Source organism: Squalius cephalus, assembly GCF_949319135.1.
Source record: "Squalius cephalus genome assembly, chromosome: 11".
In the NCBI taxonomy this organism is placed as follows: Eukaryota; Metazoa; Chordata; class Actinopteri; order Cypriniformes; family Leuciscidae; genus Squalius; species Squalius cephalus.
The window spans coordinates 12,764,382-12,783,254 of NC_137132.1; the positions used below are offsets into that span (position 1 = coordinate 12,764,382).

At 37.7% G+C, this 18,873-nt stretch overlaps 1 protein-coding gene across 1 annotated transcript in view; it reads right to left on the reverse strand.

Moving 5' to 3' along the window:
• tyw1 (tRNA-yW synthesizing protein 1 homolog) overlaps positions 1 to 18,873 on the reverse strand; it is a 59,367-nt gene that overhangs the window by 6,282 nt on the left and 34,212 nt on the right. Inside the window, exons 15-16 of the mRNA XM_079886270.1 lie at positions 13,453 to 13,563; positions 3,152 to 3,319 (exon numbers count right to left, since the gene is read on the reverse strand). Of these exons, the coding sequence (XP_079742396.1) occupies positions 3,152 to 3,319; positions 13,453 to 13,563 (279 nt within the window). The remainder of the gene's footprint in view (positions 1 to 3,151; positions 3,320 to 13,452; positions 13,564 to 18,873) is intronic.

Below are 18,873 nucleotides of genomic sequence, written 5' to 3' on the forward strand. Positions count from 1 at the left end.
GTGCGCAGTTTAAAACAACAAAGCTAGCCTACGAGATGAGTTTGCAAGGGATTTAGAGATCGTCCAAAATGTCCGGGATTCGGCTTTTGCGTTCTACAGTCGCCATTCATTCATCATGTTTACTGTGGCGAGCAGGACGAGGCTGACGGCCGCGGGAGAACGGCGCGAGGCCGGTGGTGTCATTACTGAGACGCTCCGGGTCTCGCATCTCTCACGGGGGAGCGGGAATTTTTCTTAGCAATGGTAAAACGCACATCAACCGATCACTTGTTTAGCGTTCATGTAAACACTACATTCAAATTCACCAATCGGAATGAATTCAGTTAGATTGAAACAAAACGTGTGCATGTAAACAAGGAATAGCGACCGCAGAAAGCAAAAGCTGAATCCCAGACATTTTGAACGATCGGGCCGGACAAGCCGGACAAGTCCGGGAAAAGGAGGATGGTTACTTACTCAGCTTTCTCCTACTATTCAGCTTTCTCCACAGAACAAGAGCCTGCTAGCTTAGCTTCCAAAGAAAGACGGCTGACACTGTGTACATTCTGTGAGTGAGATCCCACCCTGTATGGGCGGGCTGAAAACATGCGGAACAACGCCATCTACTGGCTGTAGTCTTTAGCCTCTGGCCAGAAAATCCTCCGATGACGCAAAATGACGATTTTTGCGTCATCGGAGGATTTTTTCCAGACAAAAAATACATAAATCTCTTGTCTCAGGGGGATATGAGGGTGGAAAGCATGGTAATTCGAAAATACTACAGGTTTTCTACTAATACAAAGCTTAATGCTAAATCCTGAAGTAACCCTTTAAGGCAGGGCAAAAAAAAAAAAACTTGCAGAGGAAGGCAAAGCAACTCAGTGCTAGAGACTGGCTCTATCACGGTGTCATTGAATTTCCAAAACAGGACAGTGTGATAGTTGAAGATGGAAACAAAGTGATACGAATTTGGATACAATGGGGGTTTTAAAGTTTTCACATTACACCCTTACATTAAGTAGGATGAACATATCTGTAAAAATTACTGGAGCATCTTCCCCAGCAAATCATGAATGCAGAGGGACATTGTGCACGTTCTACCCATAATATAATTGGCTCAAAGCCGCAAGGAGGCTGAAATGCTGTCCCATATGGCCTTAATCTTCATCCAACAAACAACATGCCTATGAAAAGAAAGTCCCTTATTAGTCTTGTGATGCCGTTATCACTGTATTGACACTCTACTCTCATAAGCCTCCTCGGCTGCCCACCAACAAACCTCTTCGCCTTGTTTCCAAACAGCTGATGATGAGGCGGTGGAGGACTGAGCACCTTCTCATGCCTGTGTGGGCTTGCGAGGAGGTTGCTCTGGGGACTCACACTAACTATGGCTCTCCACTACTGCAGTACTCATTTATACAGTAGCTGTCATGGTTGTAGCTCTGCATCATGAATTGCCAGGAATTGAATGGAGGGGTTTTAAGAGATGTAAACTGGTGAACACATAAAGGGTGTAAATAGGTGTAATTATAGTCCCTTACACATAAGAGAGCACACCATGCCTGGGGAGAGAAAGGAAGCTGAATTAACTAATGGGATATTTAGAATTCAAGATAATAAATGAGGAACATGTTCAACAAAAGGAGGTAAACAGAATGGAAATGGAAACACAAGAGAAGTCTGTTGCAGTATTAGGCACCCATTACGGAAAAAAATTCCGGTTGTCCAAAAATAAAAAACACATTAATAATAATGCAACCAATTAGAATTGTTCTGCAAATGTTGGGTGTTTCAAAGCACAATATGGAGTTAAATGGGTAAAATAAGGAGCAAAAGATGCTTTTCAAATCCAAATTAAAAACAGAAAAAGAATAAAACATTTTAACATGGATAGTTCATCCGAAAATCCTGTCATTTATTTACCATTTATTTATTTAACACAAAAATATATTTTGAACATTATTTTTAGAAATATTAGTCCGATAAAATGTTTGACAGACAATGAGCTCTGACATGATGTACTACATACGAGATGGTTTTCTCTTGATAAGTATGTGTGCAAGTCTTGAGTTTCCTATTCCACATTGTCTTTAAATGACTTGTTCTCACTGATTATTAAAAGAAAATGCACCCATATTTGATGAAAATTGCTTATGTGTGTGTTGATGTTTGTGAATAAAGTAAATAAAGGCTTGAATTTCGATCTGTTCATTATCCAAAGTGATAGTGTTGCTTCAGAAGACAAGTTGTATGGATTGAATCCTTGTTTAACCCTGCTTTACATGCTATAATTTCCTTCCTATAGTCATTTGTAGAGTTTAAAGGATTTGGAACCCACTGACTTCCATAATTTGAACAAAAGCAGCTGAAACATTCTTCAAAATATCTTCCACAGGAGAACAAAAAATACATACAGGTTAGGGACAACATGAGGAGCAAGTAAATTATGACAAAATCATTTTTGGGTGAACTATCCCTTTAAACCAAACTTAGATGGTTTGCCGGTCTTAGCTGGTATAAGCTGGTCTCCCAGTCAGGCTAATCAGGTCTTCAGCTGACCAGCTGGTTTTTAACAGCTTGGCCAACTCACAAGAGCCCAAAACCCCTCTAAAACCAGTAAACAAAGCCTGACCAGGCTAAGAGGATCTGAAAAGACTGGTTTAAGACGTTTTTTTTGTTTCACTGTGTGTGAGGACACAGAAATATTCACCATATAATCACATGCAGAAATGTATGGTATTTGATTTCAGAATACAAATAGCAAATCATAAAAGGATATTGAAGCACCATATAACACTTGCACATAAATATGTTTTTTGTTTGTGAGAGAAGAGCGCTGGTACGGGCTCACTGCCCACGCAAACCATTAGAGAAGCTGTCACAAGAAACGAATGTAAAACAAGAGCGGCTGCAAGACTGACTAGCGCTGTGTCAGGAGACAGCATAAAAACACAGCAAAGGAAGGTTTAACCCTTCACCTGAATGGCCGTTTAATGCAAGTGCCTATATCAACACTTTCTTTTCAATGACATTTACAGAAATGGCAGTAGCATCATTATTTTTAACACATTTAAGTGGTCGGAGAGAGAAATTACAGTACGAGCATGGTTTCTGTGAAACAGTGCAGGAGCAGAACAGCAGCTTTGTGCCAAGCGTGTCTGTGCAGGGTTACCTTGTGGTGCGCAAGTAACAGACAATTGGAGTGCTCGTGTTCGCAGGCAATTTCATAATTTGGTAGCAGGTTGGCCAGCTGCTGCACGAAGTAGATGACCTCCTCGTGCCAGGGTACGTTGGCCATTGTCAGGCTACTGGCTGAGCTCTCGCCACAGTAAGTCACTCCCTGGATGAAGGGCAAAAAGACAAGAAGGATGAAGGTATTAAATGCCATGCAAAAGTTACAAACATTGCATGATAAAATCAGACCAAAGTATCAAAATAAAACAAATTCACTTCTTATCAGATAATCTACTTTTTTCTAACTTTAATTATAGAGATGCATATTAGTATAATATTGGCTACTGATAATTATATTATTTATTTATGTACATTTATTTCAATGAGAACAAAAAAAAGTCTAATATTTATTTAATTAATTATCAAAAAATATCTAATATCAGCCTGTAACCAATATGATACCTAAATGTATTGTCCATCTTTTAAAAACTTATTTCACTGTTTTATTTTTATTGCAAAATATTTAAATATTAGCCATTTATCAATTAGCAGCCACAACAACATGAAAATATTGGTAATGCAGATGTTTAATAAAAGCAATAAGCTGTTCAAGATCACACACTACAGTAATTGTACCATAATTAAATGAGTTTTAGGTTCTCTACTTTGGGTTGCACGTAAGACCACTCAGCCATTGTAAAATACAGCTAATATTGGCAATTGGAGTTACTGTTTTAGATTTAACTCTGCCTTCCTTTTCAAAAAAAGGGACACAAAAACCCTCTGAATCATATCAGCGCGCACAGCCCAAGGACACAGCGGCGCGTGGAGGCTGATTTGGTTTTTCTATGGATGACTGAGACTGAGACGACCAGATCATCTCATTCAACACCTACACACACACACACACACACACACGACAGGACAGCATTTACGTCACACCTCAGAGATGTTGCTGTGATCAGGACAAACAGGCTATGAGGGCTGCATGTACCACATGCTGGGAATAAAAATTCAGTTTAAATTAATAATACAATTTCTGTCATCATGAACTCTGGTGTCTGATTGGATACTGAAACAAACTGGTGTCAAGTCAGGTCACGTACTACATTTGAATCTTCACACACCATGAAAAGCAGTCATTAATAATCCTTTGCGACCAAACAAGTGACGACACACCGCTGGATGAAAACGAACTCATTTGTAGCACGGCCACCATCAGTTCATGGGTCTGCTTGTGTGTAGGAGTAGCTGTGCTGTTGAAAAGACATTACTCATTCTGTGATCGAGTGAAAACCCATTCTGTGAGGCTTTATCTTATTTCAGTCTTCATCACTAGGAGCTGTTAGCACTCTATTACGCTGGACAATCGATAGATGAACATCTCCAAGGCGTTGAGAGAATAGAAAAACAGACGTCATATGAAAGAGATATCAGATACAACGTAACTAAACAATGCATCAATGACTTGAATGGTTTAGAAATGAACACACCACAAGACAAAATAATGGAGATTAAAAGCATATTAATTCTAAATAATGTGAATACTGAGTGCAATAATCCATTAAACATTAATCACAAGAGGCATTATGTAAGCGCATGATTCATTCAGAATTTCCCACAGCTTTTTTTTTTTACCTAAAGCTAATGGCTTATAATTACATATTAAGTATAATTATAAAGATTATGTACAATACTGTTTTTTCATAACTGATACAGATTATTTGTGCAATTGTCAGATAATTAATATTCAGAACTGCATTTTAATCAGTTTTATCTCTGCACACTGAAAATAACTTAATAGTCATAAAATTATAATAATAGTTATGTTTTGATAGTATAGGCTACTAATACAAGTTGATTTGCAATCTCTGTTTTGTGCATTTTGTCTTGTTTCTAATTATTAGGCAACACATTTCTAAAAAATGTTTTCATTTATTTTTAATATTTAAATTATTTATTTAAATAATTATTTAAAATAATATTTTTTAAAAAAATGCATTGTTACTTTACATGTGAATGTTATTCTTTATAGATCCACCAAATGGTGCCTTTTATCTGTAGACCTGATTTTAATAAGAACCCTAACCGATATCTCGTAAATATATTTAAGCAATTTTAAAAAATATATATATTTACGAGATATCGGTTAGCCTGATCATCAGATTCTCTCTCTTCACAACGCCATGCAACGCATTACATCTTTTCACAATTAGAAAAAGCAGACTTATAATACACTACAATACTCATAATCATGGTCACACATTTAAAAAGTAGAATGCAGTATAAATTAAATTGCTTGTTTTTCATGTGTAATAAGTATTAATGCATTATAGTCTTTACAGGTATAAATTTGAGCAGATAAGTATTACAATGCATTATGACTCTATTAGCATCCCAGTACATTTCATTCCTCTCTGAGGACAGAGAGGACAGTGGAAATGAAAGGACAGGTTTCTTGCTTTCCTTATCCCAGCCTTCTGGGCCGTGGCTGATGTCCGAAACTGATTTCCGGGGTCTGGTACAGATTTAATGAGCGCAGCTCTTATCTGGCAGCTCTGTAGCCATAGAAAAGAATGATTACCAACAAAGATGCCTTGATAAATCAATGGGGCGAGGAAAGTGAGGGCGTTTCTATGGCCCGTCTACGCCAACTAACAATGCTACAAGATTTCCTGTCATGGACTAACAATCTGACTCTAATAAGCCAACCAAATGTTCAACACTGATAAAGTTGAACTGATAAAGGCACTATGAAAATCCTTTAACTGCATGTGGGATTAGTGGTAGATAAATAATGCTTTAACAGCAATGTCCAAAAGTTTGATCTCAGTTTAGTGTTCTCAAATGTCCAACCTCTTGAATGATTAAGGTTGAGATCATTTAGGAGACCAGTGCAAACTGTCCATCTTTGTTTCGGGACTAACACCTCTGAGATGCTCTAATTGTGCAGGAATAATGGTTTGATCAATAACTGCCCAAAGAGAATGAACAGGACAGACTCTGCGTTACACATGGAGTCCTTACACTACAGATCCAAATTGTATTATTAGATTTTATTAGGGATTTGCATAAAACATGCCCAAACCATGTCCATATAAGTGCTTTCTGCAAACCCTTTCCTTTCATCACTCTCAGCAAACATGACGCTCTCAAAAGACGCACTCTTGCCTGCAAGATCCTGGAGCAATGCCAACTGTGCCATCCTCAAAACAAGTTCAAACACCTTTAATACAGACCTAGATTAGAGACCTCTGTTTGGGCAGATCTACATACACGTATCTGTATCTTTATGAACTGGAAACTTCCAGCTCAAGTTTACTCGTTTCTTACTCCTTTATTGTATATACACAGTGAATGTATCTCTGTCTCTCTGTACGTTTCGCTCTAAAATTTAGAATTAAAAGTTGATGTTTGTACACATATTTCACGCATTAATTTCATAACACTGTTGTGTTATTTCATAACACTGTTATTTAATGTAATGTTTATCAAATCTCAAAATGAATGTCCATTTTTCATACTGTACATTACAATGTTGTGATGCATAAATTCACATTTACCATTTAAAATGACTGATTTGGGTTTTATTTGTAATTTAGACAAATAAACAGTTTAGATTTAATAGAATTAAGTAATGATGCGCGTTTCTAGCTTTACTGTGCACGATTTAAAGGTGCTCCAAGCGATGCCACGCGTTTTTTTAGGCCAAAACATTTTGTGTCACATACAGCAAACATCTCCTCACTATCCGCTAGCTGCCTGTCCCCTGAACACACTGTAAAAAAACACGGCCTCTGTAGATAGCCCAGGCTCCACAAACGGCAAGAAAAACAAACTGGCCAAGCCTGGACCACGAAACATAACAAACAGTGTTCCAGCCAATAACCGACAAGAATGATTTGGGGGTGGGGGTTAGGGGGTTAGTGTGCATGCACATGAAGGGGGGTATGGGGAGTGGAGGAGAGAGAAGCATGAAGAGGGAAGTTAGCTAGAGGAGAGATGTCCTAGACAACGACAACGACTAACGTTAAAAATGTGTATTCTTGAGAATTCTGATATGGCCGCCACACGACCAAAGAGATGACGTTCCGATGAACAAATAATAAAGAATAGGGAAAAGGAGAAGGAACGCACATAGTCCCGAATTTACATCGGAAAAGCGTTCAAAAGGTGGCGAGAACACAGCCGACAGAAGGGCTTCCAATCTGAAATTCAGGGGCTCTGTTTTTGCTGGACAGGTGGGTAAATCCAGTTCATGACTGTTTCAGGAAGCACGGAGGGGAGGGGGAAGGGACGGGATGAGGAGGAGGGAGGGTCGAGCTAGCCTCCGTTTTGTTTGACAATACTTTGAACGTCAACAAGAAGTGATGTCACCCAACATCGCTTAGAGCACCTTTAATGTGTATTATTTCAAATAAATGTACCAAATGTATAACTTTAATCTAACAAAACTCAAGAAAATAGACAAAGAAAAACATCTGTCTGACAGTTTGAGTAAATATTTCACTAGGAGTGTGCAGCAGGTCTGGCAGATCTGGCATTTAACCAAAAAAAAAAAAAAGGGGGTACATAAAAGGTGTTGGTGTTGAGAGGTAAGGAGCAGCTGTTGGGCGCTGTAATTACTGCAGGGGCGAGGAGCTGCACTCGGGCCGAACAGCTGGAGGGGACTGAACCCCTCCATAACTCACACAAACACATCAAACTTGCTCGGCTAGCACCAAACTTAATTAACCTCCGCATACATCACCACTCTGTTGCACGTCTATTAAAAATGCACATAAAACTATGTTGCCACTGCTGGTTGTTTGATGACTGGGTCAATGGTGTCCTATAGAAGTAAATGAGATGTCAAGAAATTTTATGTCTGGCTACATATGAACAATGTCTGATCGCTAGGAGAAACTTGTTGCCCAGCTCTTGGCATGAATAAAGCATCATTCCTCCAATTAAAAGGCAAAATAAGTTAAATAAATAAAAAGAATGACTTTTAAAGGTGTGGCTCAAAACAAAGCAAGTCCCATTAGCTCAAAACAAAGAATGGAACTAGCAATGCCAAGGGTTTCAATTCCCAAAAAATTTATGAATGGATAAAATGTCTACTATGAATGAAATTCCTACAAAATCGCCCCACTTTTTAAATGGAATTTTAGTCAGATTTAAATGCATCAACAACATGCTCTCAGCTACATGCTTATTGCTTACCATATACCGGCTGCCTTGTAAACGTACAAAATGACTGACTAGCAGAAAGCATCTCCAAGTCTTCTCATTAGTCATTAGAATGCATTAATTTGCAGCATTATTAACCCAGAGCTGAACAATAAGGTTTTTGTCTGCTTCCAGTTGCGATGTGAGCTGTGACGCAAAGCTGAATTTTCAGCATCATAACTGCAGTCTTAAGTGTCACATGATCTGCAGTGCTAACTGTTCTTGATGCTAACTGTCAGCCAGTCAGATCATTTTACATAAAAAAAATAATAAATAAATCCAACTAAAAGTTTAAAGGAGTATTTCACCCATGGGAACATTGATCTTTATTGAAAGTGGGTCATATATGTAGTCGAAATGTAAAATAAATTTCGAATTTGGTGCCTTCTTGACCGAGGAAAGACAGAAAGTAACTTCAGGACGCATTTGTATAAAAGACAACAACTCCCACAATGCACCACATCGCACAGCTGCGCAAGCCACTCCCACTAATCCAGAACAGCATATGAATCACTCATCCGTCTACAAGGCAAGCTAACGTTACCACCGGAGCTTGAAATTCATTTCACACAAAATGTCTAGTTAGTTGGCGAACTCATTAGTGAATTACTCCTCATTTGTATTTATTTCGAAAATGTGAATTATTGCATGGTAACGTTACCGGGATGTTCAGTCAGAACGCGGTGCGAAACTAGGATGGTTCACAACACAAACGTCCGTGTCCTCGTCTGATTCAGAGATTTCGTCCAGGAGAAATTGGCATCGTTTAAATTCTTTGCAGCAGACGGACTCTATCTCTGTGTCCGTAGACGAACAGTGAGAGCACCGGCGCCACCAGTCCGCCCTCAGCTCGAGCCAGTCCGGGCTCCTCGTCCACGACAGGCAGGTCTTGTGCCTCGGCTGCTCTTCGCTATAATGCGGCTCGTAAAGATGGCCACAAACACCTGATTCGAGCATCAGACTTCCGAAATCCTCTTCTTTTACATCATATTTACCCTCCGCTAATATCATATCTTCACATCTGGCTCCACAGTGCCTGTTAGCTTAGCTTCCAAACAAGATGGAGGATATTGCTTTTAGTTTCAGAGAGTAAAGTCCCACCCACTGATCTGTAATAGGCCTGTAGCGTGAGCGGGTCCCACCCCCTGGAATAATGAGGAGCTAGTGTTTGTAGTCTCTACACTTTTCAATGAAATGTGACTTCCTGCTTATTATGACGCAAAATGACGATTTTTACGTCATAATAAGCAGGAAGTAAAACACTTAAATCCTTATTTCTCCCATCTCAGGGAAAAATAAACTCAAAATCCACGTTTATTATAATATATGACTGGGTTTCTAACAATACAAAGCTTAATGCAAATGGGTGAAGTGTCCCTTTAAAGGATTAGTTCACCTCAAAATGAAAATTTCCTGATAATTTACTCACCCCAATGCCATCCAAGATGTTCATGTCTTTCTTTCTTCAGTGGAAAATAAATTAAGTATTTTGAGGAAAACATTTCAGGATTTTTCTCCACACAATAATGGACTTCAATGGCAGCCAGAATGTTGAAGTTCAAATCAATGCCGTTTCAAAGGGCTCTGCACGATCCCAGTCGAGAAATAAGGGTCTTATCTAGCAAAACGATCGGTCATTTTCTAAAAAAAATACCAATTTATATACTTAACCACAATTGTTTGTCTTGTGCTGGTCTGTGACGCGCCACGTATTACGTCATCACGTTGGAAAGGTCACGAAAAAAAAAGAAGAAAACAATAATAATAAATTAAAACAAAGATGTCGGAGGATTTTGAAGTTGGAGGAGAAAATGAGATGGAATTTTTCGCCCTTCCCTACATGTTTGAACCGGAGTGCACGTACAAATAACTTCGAAAGATGATGTGACTCGTGACCTTTCCAACGTGATGACGCAATGCGTGGCGTGTCGCAGACCAGCACAAGACGAACAATTGTGGTTAAAAAGTATATACATGGTTATTTTTTTTTTTTAAATGACCTATCGTTTCACTAGATAAGACCCCATTCCTCAGCTGGGATCGTGCAGAGCCCTTTGAAGCACTTCAGAGCCCTTTGAAGAAGCACTTCAGAGCCCTTTGAAACTGCATTGATTTGAACTTCAACATTTTGGTTGCCATTGAAGTCCATTGTGTGTAGAAAAATCCTGAAATGTTTTCCTCAAAAAACTTAATTTCTTTTCCACTGAAGAAAGAAAGACATGGACATCTTGGATGGCATTGGGGTGAGTAAATTATCAGGAAATTTTCATTTTGAGGTGAAATAATCCTTTAAGTTGCAAAGCATAAAAATACATGTTCTTGAAAAAAGAAAAGAAAAAAGTAACACCTGAAAAGCTCTCATTGGCCCCAAAGCAGTATCCGTATTGTTGAGCCCTGTAATTACTTTCGGGAATCAGCAAAAAAAAAAAAATTATAATAATAATAATAAATTTAAAAAAAAGAAAAAAAAAAACTTTCATTGGGATGTCAACATTAAGTGAAATATTAAAAACAAACAAACTCTTTAAATGACTGGCGGCAATTATTTATATTCTACAATCTTAGACCTAGTATGTGAATAACCAGTTCAAGTTTGCATCAAACTACACCACAGTAATGAAGCTCAAATGTAAAAAAAACAACTGGAAGCAGAAGTCTAATTTGAGATTAGGGCTGTTAACCCAGAACTGACAGATGATTAAAAGGTGAATGCAGTCTTAGAGATTCAGACAGCCATCCTCTCTTTGGGTAATACTCTGCAATATTTTCCTCTCACTTTTTCATAGCCTTTATTTTATCCCATAGAAGGCGGCGTAAATCCTCGCCTTCTGCGGTCTATGAAAGTGGGAGATTATTGTTGCTAGGTAACAGCATGTCATAGTTGAAGTTGGCTTTACTTTGGAGTGGCTCTGCTTTGAATGTGAATGCACTGATGCAGGCTCCCTATGGGGCAAGTGCACACCGGTCACACGACTGGCTGTTGACTTGTAATGAGATTATGGGCAATTCTGTGGTTCTTTATGTAACAGCCCCCCCTTCCCTCCATTAGAAAAAAACCTGCTAATGTGAAGATAAGAGTGCAGGAGAGAAGAAATACCTGAAAGAATTAATGCAAATTGCAGCTGAACAGGGAAAAGAGGAGAAACGAGGATGAATAAAACTGTAATTTAACAAACGTGAAAGATTGTTTTTCCACCTGGAGGAACGGCAAGAACTTATTAGATATTCAACAAAACAATAGGTGTCCCTCATCTGGTGTTCTGGGATGCATGAGGTCACGAGTGAATCAGTTATTAATACAATTAAACAAGAACAGTGTTATTACACAGGTCAGCAAACTACAGATGCACTGAGGCAAATAAAAACTGGCTGAGATGAGGATAGATTTAATCAATTTAGTCAAAAGCATTAATCTTGAAGACAAGTTGATTAAGTAGTAGAAGGGGTTTATTTTCTGATTAAAAACTAACATTTCATTAAAAAGCCATTAAAGTCACTAGTTGGCTATTTAAAAGATTTGATCTTCATGGATCATTAGATAAATGGGATGAAACGTAAACTGCATTCTGAACGTAATGACTCTTTTCTTTTAATAAAATTAAAGAAAAAATAATAAATTCACCGTTGATTTTAATCACAATTTTTTTCCACGCATATTTGTCTATATTTTGGAAGCCAGGCCGGCTTAGCTGATATTTGCGGGCACCATATTTCTGCATAAATTATACGTGTCAGCGTTGGTTATTTCATGCTTTTTTGAACTTTTCATATGTTGTGCAGTTCGCAAATGCCTGTATGATCGATGTTTGTTTACTTGGTTCAGAATGTGGCATTGTTTTTCTGTATTAACTCGCTAGTCGGACTTTGCGCTCACGTGTCTCTTGAAGCATTTTACACATGACATGGCGCACTATCCGGCGCTCAAGGTAAAACAAGTTCAACTTTTAAAAAACATTTCTGTAGAGCTGCGTCTTCTGTTTTTAACCTCAAAGCGCGCTTTGTGTGAACAGCTCCTATACTTTGTTTTGCAGCAACGGTAGTTTGACAGTTCGATAGTTCTTACGCTTGATTTAGGAGCGCTAATTTCTGATTGCACACAGAAGGGGCTGGTGGAAAAATCGTGCTTTCAGCGGTTTAAAAATCACGCATGCTTCCATCGAGATTTGATTATGATTTTGATTAACTGCACAGCGCCACCAAAAATTCAGTAATCATTGGTTCACCCTCATGTTGTTCCATACCTGTATGACTTTATTTTACTTTCTGGAACAAAACAGAGGAGTGATTTTGAAGAACGTGCTGGTCACTCTTTTTATTGAAATAACAATGAATGGAGACTTAAGCCTTACAAAATGACAAAAACACACTAAATGTATTATAAAAGTGGTCTATACAATATGTGCAATATCTTTAAAGTCTTCTGAAGCTTTGTGTGAAGAACAGACTGAAATTTAAGTCAATCAAGGCTTGACCTTAACTTTTTTGCTCACCAGCCACTGTGGCAAGTAGATTTCTAAAGTAACTAGCCATTCAGCATTTTCACTGGCAAAATTTGGAAACAATGTGAGTAAATGACAATTTTCATTCTTAACTATTCATTTAGCTTGCATAAACTGAACTGATATGACCCTTTTTAACGAGAAGCAATCTTAACCTCAAAAAAAGCCATTCTAAATTGGGTGAAAATACACATAACGTAGCAAATTTCATAACAGAAAGCACTAAAATTGTGAAAGATACTTGTTATAGCAATTCCAAGAAGATATTTTTAAAGTTTAATATCCTTTAATAATTTAGCATTCAAGCCAAAATTTCTGTAGCACAAGTAGCTTCTGCTGAAAACAGTTAATCTTATCTGAGATCAAAATCAATCCAATCTTGATTCATTGGCTTTCAGTGAACGCATTAGGAGGACAGAGAATGAATTTAATGAACCTGGTCATTACATTGCTTTCCTACAAAAAAAGATTAGGAGGAAATGCTTGGGATTCCAGCAATAGCTTAATAAAGATTTACCTATTAAACCCAAGAGGGTTCAGAGACCCTCATTAGAAGTGGATGCCTGAATTAGGCGGGTAAGAAACATACCTTGACCTCGATGAAATCTGGCTGGCCAAGGGCGATGAGATCTGAGTAGGCCTTCAGCTCATCCACATTCCAGGCCTTCACCAAGGTCAGTCTGTACACCGTTCGCTGTTGCTAGAGGAGGAAACACAAGTTGTCTTATTTACTGCTTAATTCCTCCAACGCACCTGAGTTAGAAAATACCAAATGATACTTGCAACCCACTTCTGTAATCTGATGTATTTCTGAGTAAACCCAGATGATCAATGAAAGAAAAAAAAGGAGGTATTTTCATCTATTACAACAAGATTACAAAGACTAACTTTGTCTTTTGGAATAGCATGCACTAATGAATCACTAAATAAGGAATGTGTTTAAAGAAAATAAATTATTTTTAAATTATTAACATGAGGATTTGCTGGTGAAATATAAATGGAGTGGGTCATATAAAAATATGATTTAATTACAGCAATAGAGACAGCTGAAATGTAACATTACACAATACTCAAAATTTTTTAAATACATATTTCCCCAAAGATGCATTTAAGATCATTTAATAAGAACATGCTTACTGACAAATTCCTCTAAAATTACAAATGAAAGTGAAGAATTAGACAAATGTATTAGTATTGTATAATATTCAAACTCATATTCAAAACAACAAAATTGTATGAATATAAAGTAACTAAAGTTGACACAGAGAAATATTTAAAACATATATAACTATTTTAATATTTAAATAATAATACAAATAATAACAACAATATATTATGTATTAATAATTATTTAAACAATATTAAATATATTACAAAATATACAATATTAAAAATACTAAATATGTATTGTATTACAAAATACAAAATTCTAAATAATATTAATAATAAAAAAAAATTCACCACTAGGTGGCGCTGTTTCGAAACTTCTCAGGTTCTTTCAGGACATTGTGCTGATGACCCATACCAAGTTTCGTAACAATCCGTTCATGCATTCTTAAAATAAAGCATTTTAGCACAAAATTCCAAATGGCTGACAGCCAAAATGGCCGATATGGTAATATTGGATATCAGTCGACTCGGCATGTTGCCCTGAATCTAACGAGACCAATTTTATAATTTTTGGACAAACTGTTCAGAAGTTATTAGCAAAAATAGCCATTTTTCATATCTCCGGACCAGTAGGTGGCGCTGCGCCGAAACACAGCATGTAGCCTCAGGTCATGCTTGTCATGATATGTACCAAGTTTGGTCTGAATCCGATAAAGCGTTGCGGAGATTCAGCCTTATGTCTGTTTTCGCAAGCGCTACGTAAATTTTGTTTGTGGGTTTATCGAAAACGGTTTGACGAATAAACTTGAATTCCATAACTTTTTGTCGGCATGGTCTGGAGATGATCTGGTTCAATTTTCGTGAAAATCGGAGCAACGGCCTAGGAGGAGTTCGAAAAAGTAGGTTTTTCGGAAAATTCAAAATGGCGGAAAAATTTCCATGACAGAAAATGACGTCATAGGGTGCAATCGAATTGTCTTGAGCTAGGGAATAAGTGGACAAAGTAATTTTGTTGATAGGCCTTATGGTTCAAAAGTTATTAGCATAAACATGAGTGAAAGTTTGGACAGTTGGTGGCGCTAGAGGGATTGGTTTTAAGACACCAAATTTGCTATGGTGACTGTCCTCTATCACTGTGCCAAATTTCATAACTTTCCCGCAAGCGGTTCTATGGGCTGCCATAGACTCCCATGGCGGAAGAAGAAGAAGAAGAAGAAGAAGAAGAAGAACGGGAACAGATACAATAGGTGCCTCCGCACCTTCGGTGCTTGGCCCCTAATAATAATAATAAATAATAATATCAATTCTACCCTGTTGGTATACAAGTCCAAGTACAATGTGAATTTAGGAGTTCTTAAGGTGTACAAGTAAACAAGTGACAAGATAAGTGACAAAGTAAACAATGAAAATTAATCAAACTTGTCACAACTGACTGATGGTGACAACCCAAGCATACGCCTCTGAAAAGTAATGAATTTCTAGCAAAACTTTTGATGTAATGAAGGTATGAAGATGTACAGCACATCCCATGACTGAAGAATAATTCAGAGCTGAAAGTGGGATGTTCCATTTCTAGCTATTGCATCAACGTAATTTTGCTGACGGTGCTTAATATTATCATTGACAAGAGAGTCAGGTGAACATGAAGAAAAGGAACAAGACTTTTTAATAAGAGAGCTTCTCCAAGCTTCAGACTCTGGTGTCTGGCCCTGGGGTCCTGGAGTTCAGTGTGCTCCGGCCCACATCATTACTCACAGACCCTCACATGCTGATGCCCTAAGGGGAAGTCGGGAAGACCACAAAAACACAGCGAGTGATAATGGACACTCATGCCTCCCGTTCCTGTTATTGCACCTTGTCAATCAAAAAGTCAGACTGTCACAGTCTGACATTGCTCAGAATAACCCATGTCCGTCCCTATAGACTGAATGCCTTTGAATGGTTGGTTGATTTCTGTCAAAGTACAGATGTCAGTGCAGTCAGCATTGATCCTGATCCATGCTAACTAGTGGATTTGCAAGGGAGGGAAGGATGGGGGATGGAAGCCAACGAAAGCTGAGGAGGATCTGGCCTTCACAGGTGTGCTCACGCATGAACCAGAGAGAGGGGGACGGACATGAGAGATGGATAATTGGAGTGATGTGGCAGCGGGCGAGGGTATTTAGAGCGGCAACCAATTTTAAACCTGCCAAAAGATCTTCATCCATCCCACACCTGAGGCTGAATCAGGCAGGAGGTGAGCATGGCTCCGTAAAAACAGACAGCCACATGCTAGATCAGAACAGCAGCATGCCAACATAGAGCCAGCTGTATGTGTAGAGTAAAGAAGTGCTGACACAGAGCTTTGTCTGAATTTCCACAATAAGGCAAGCCTCACTATTATTATTGCACTTTGCGGAAATCAATTAAATCCATCTCTTCCATTTAAATATATTTGTCCTAAAACAACCAAAAAAAGCATAAAGGCATTTTGAAGGTTTCCACTTCTTTGATATCCTATGCACATCATATAATAAATATCAAATTTGCTTACAAAATACACAAGACACGAATATTATCAACTGTGCAGGTTGTTGTGGAGGGCTATTACTTTTACAAGCAATCAAACCTACAATTTATGTATGGGAGATGATAAAACGGGTGAAATGTTTTATTTATTTATTTATTCTTCATTACACTTTTTGAAGACTTTTGAAATTGCTATTCTGGTACCTAGATATGGTTCGTTTCTGGTCCCGTCAAAGAGACGTTTGGCACCTCATCAAATCAATCAAAGGAAAGTTTTGCCAGCTTTCAATCCACATATTTTAAATGTGAAGTTTGCAATAGTGGATCAAATAAATGCACGATGGAAACACCAAGAAGAAATTTAAAAAAAAGTGTTAAATAAAATAAGAAAATGTGTATGTATGCATGTGTATGCATATGCATGTATAAATTAATTTCCAAACTAATTTCTACATGCACAATAAAAGTCATGTTACTTTGCCTCAATGTCATGTGACTAAATTCAATTTAGCTCGAAGTGAAGTGGCGATTTTACTCTCTTAAATGTGACAGAAAAGCTTCAAAATGGTTTGTATTCTGTATTAATATTATGGTTAATATTCAGCATAAACTAAATGTGAAATTTGGATGGAAACATAGCTAATGGGCTAAAACCACTCAGAACACCTTAGCAACTAAATAGCAATGCTGTGGCAACTGTCCAAAATACTCTGGAATGTAATTCCAGCACATGGCTCTTCATCTGTCATGTGCTGTATTTGTACTCTTTCCTTGGAAAACAAGAGGGCCGAGCACTGCATTTCAACGTGAACAGCACTAGCCTAATTAGCCTGAGAGCTACAGATCCCAAGGACACACTTAGTATAGTGACAGGTTCTGTCTGTGTGCACTTAACTAAACTCTACACCACTCAACCACACATACAGAAACCACAGTCTCCGATCTGTAGAGACTAGGAATACTTGAGATGAATTCTAATGGATTTTCAATATTTAAAGAACTTTTTTGAAGTTGTTTGCATTTCAGTGAAATCAGATGAAGTTCATTATTCTGAAGAAAAACTGATCCAGAAACACAAACTTTACAAATTTTTTTTTGACTTTTCTGAGCTCAATGAAGCTGAGGCCAAGCATTGCCTGCTGCAAACAGAAGAGAACTGATCCAAAACGGCAGTTTTTGACGTTTGTTTAAAGTTAATATGCATTTAAAATGTATCATTTACTTCCTTACTAAATGTTCAAGTGTACACAATTCAATGGTGTACACTATTCCTAAGAAAAAAAAGACACCTTGCATTAAATTTTTTCTCATTGAAATAAATTTCACATTACAGAAATGTGCTGCAAATGACATTTCAAAATGACTTCAAATATCAAGGCACTGAAATTTTGATCTGACACATCTGAAGACTAATGACCCCATAAAGCCAGTTTCATTGACTCCCATCATTCAGGGGTCCCATATTAAAACCACAGCGAGTCGATCAGTCACTATCTGAATCCCTGGCAAACACTGCTGCCTTACACCTTTCTCTGTGCATTTGTGAGAGCTGAAACTATTTAAATGTGCAATAACAATTTCATGTCTTTCATCATCAATTTCATTGTACTTCATAGTACATAATCTCTAATAAGGCGCTTTAACACAAGTGTACAACAGCAATGGTTTATTCAACAAACTTGGAAAAACATAAGGTTCTTGATCATGGAAAAAACTATAATACACAATTTGCAGTTTATTTATGTAGTGGGGAAAATGCCATCTGTGATCTACATAATGTGTCCAAAAGACAATCACACACAATAAAAGGCACTCATATTGTGAAGAGAAAAAAAACATTCAAATGAGTCATGTTTCCCTGCTCTGCAGCAAAGCAGTACACTGAGATGAAACGGTGTAAAAAAAAAAAAAAAACAAGTGTCAGAGACCGGATGCAAAGACGTCCATTCCAGCGTCTCCCAAAGGATTCTGCCTATTTCTTAATTATCCAGAGTCAGAGCACTTCCACTGAAGTACAGCACACTGCTTTTTTCTCTTTCTGAGCAAAAATCCATAAGGATAATTTATGAAAAAGCAAATTTCATATATTTGTGGTTTATCATAAATTAATTTTCTGTGTGTGAGTGTGTATATATATATATATAATATGAATAGTTCAGATGCAAAAGCCTCTAAGTGCCATCTGAAATTTTCTTCTAGAATGATCATTTTTATATATATATATATGTGTGTGTGTGTGTGTGTGTGTGTGTGTGTGTGTGTGTGTGTGTGTGTGTGTGTGTGTGTGTGTGTGTGTGTGTGTGTGTGTGTGTGTGTGTGTGTGTGTCAATGTTGCTAATCGACATTAATAAAAACTCACAGATAAACAAGAACAAATTTGATTTCAAAATAA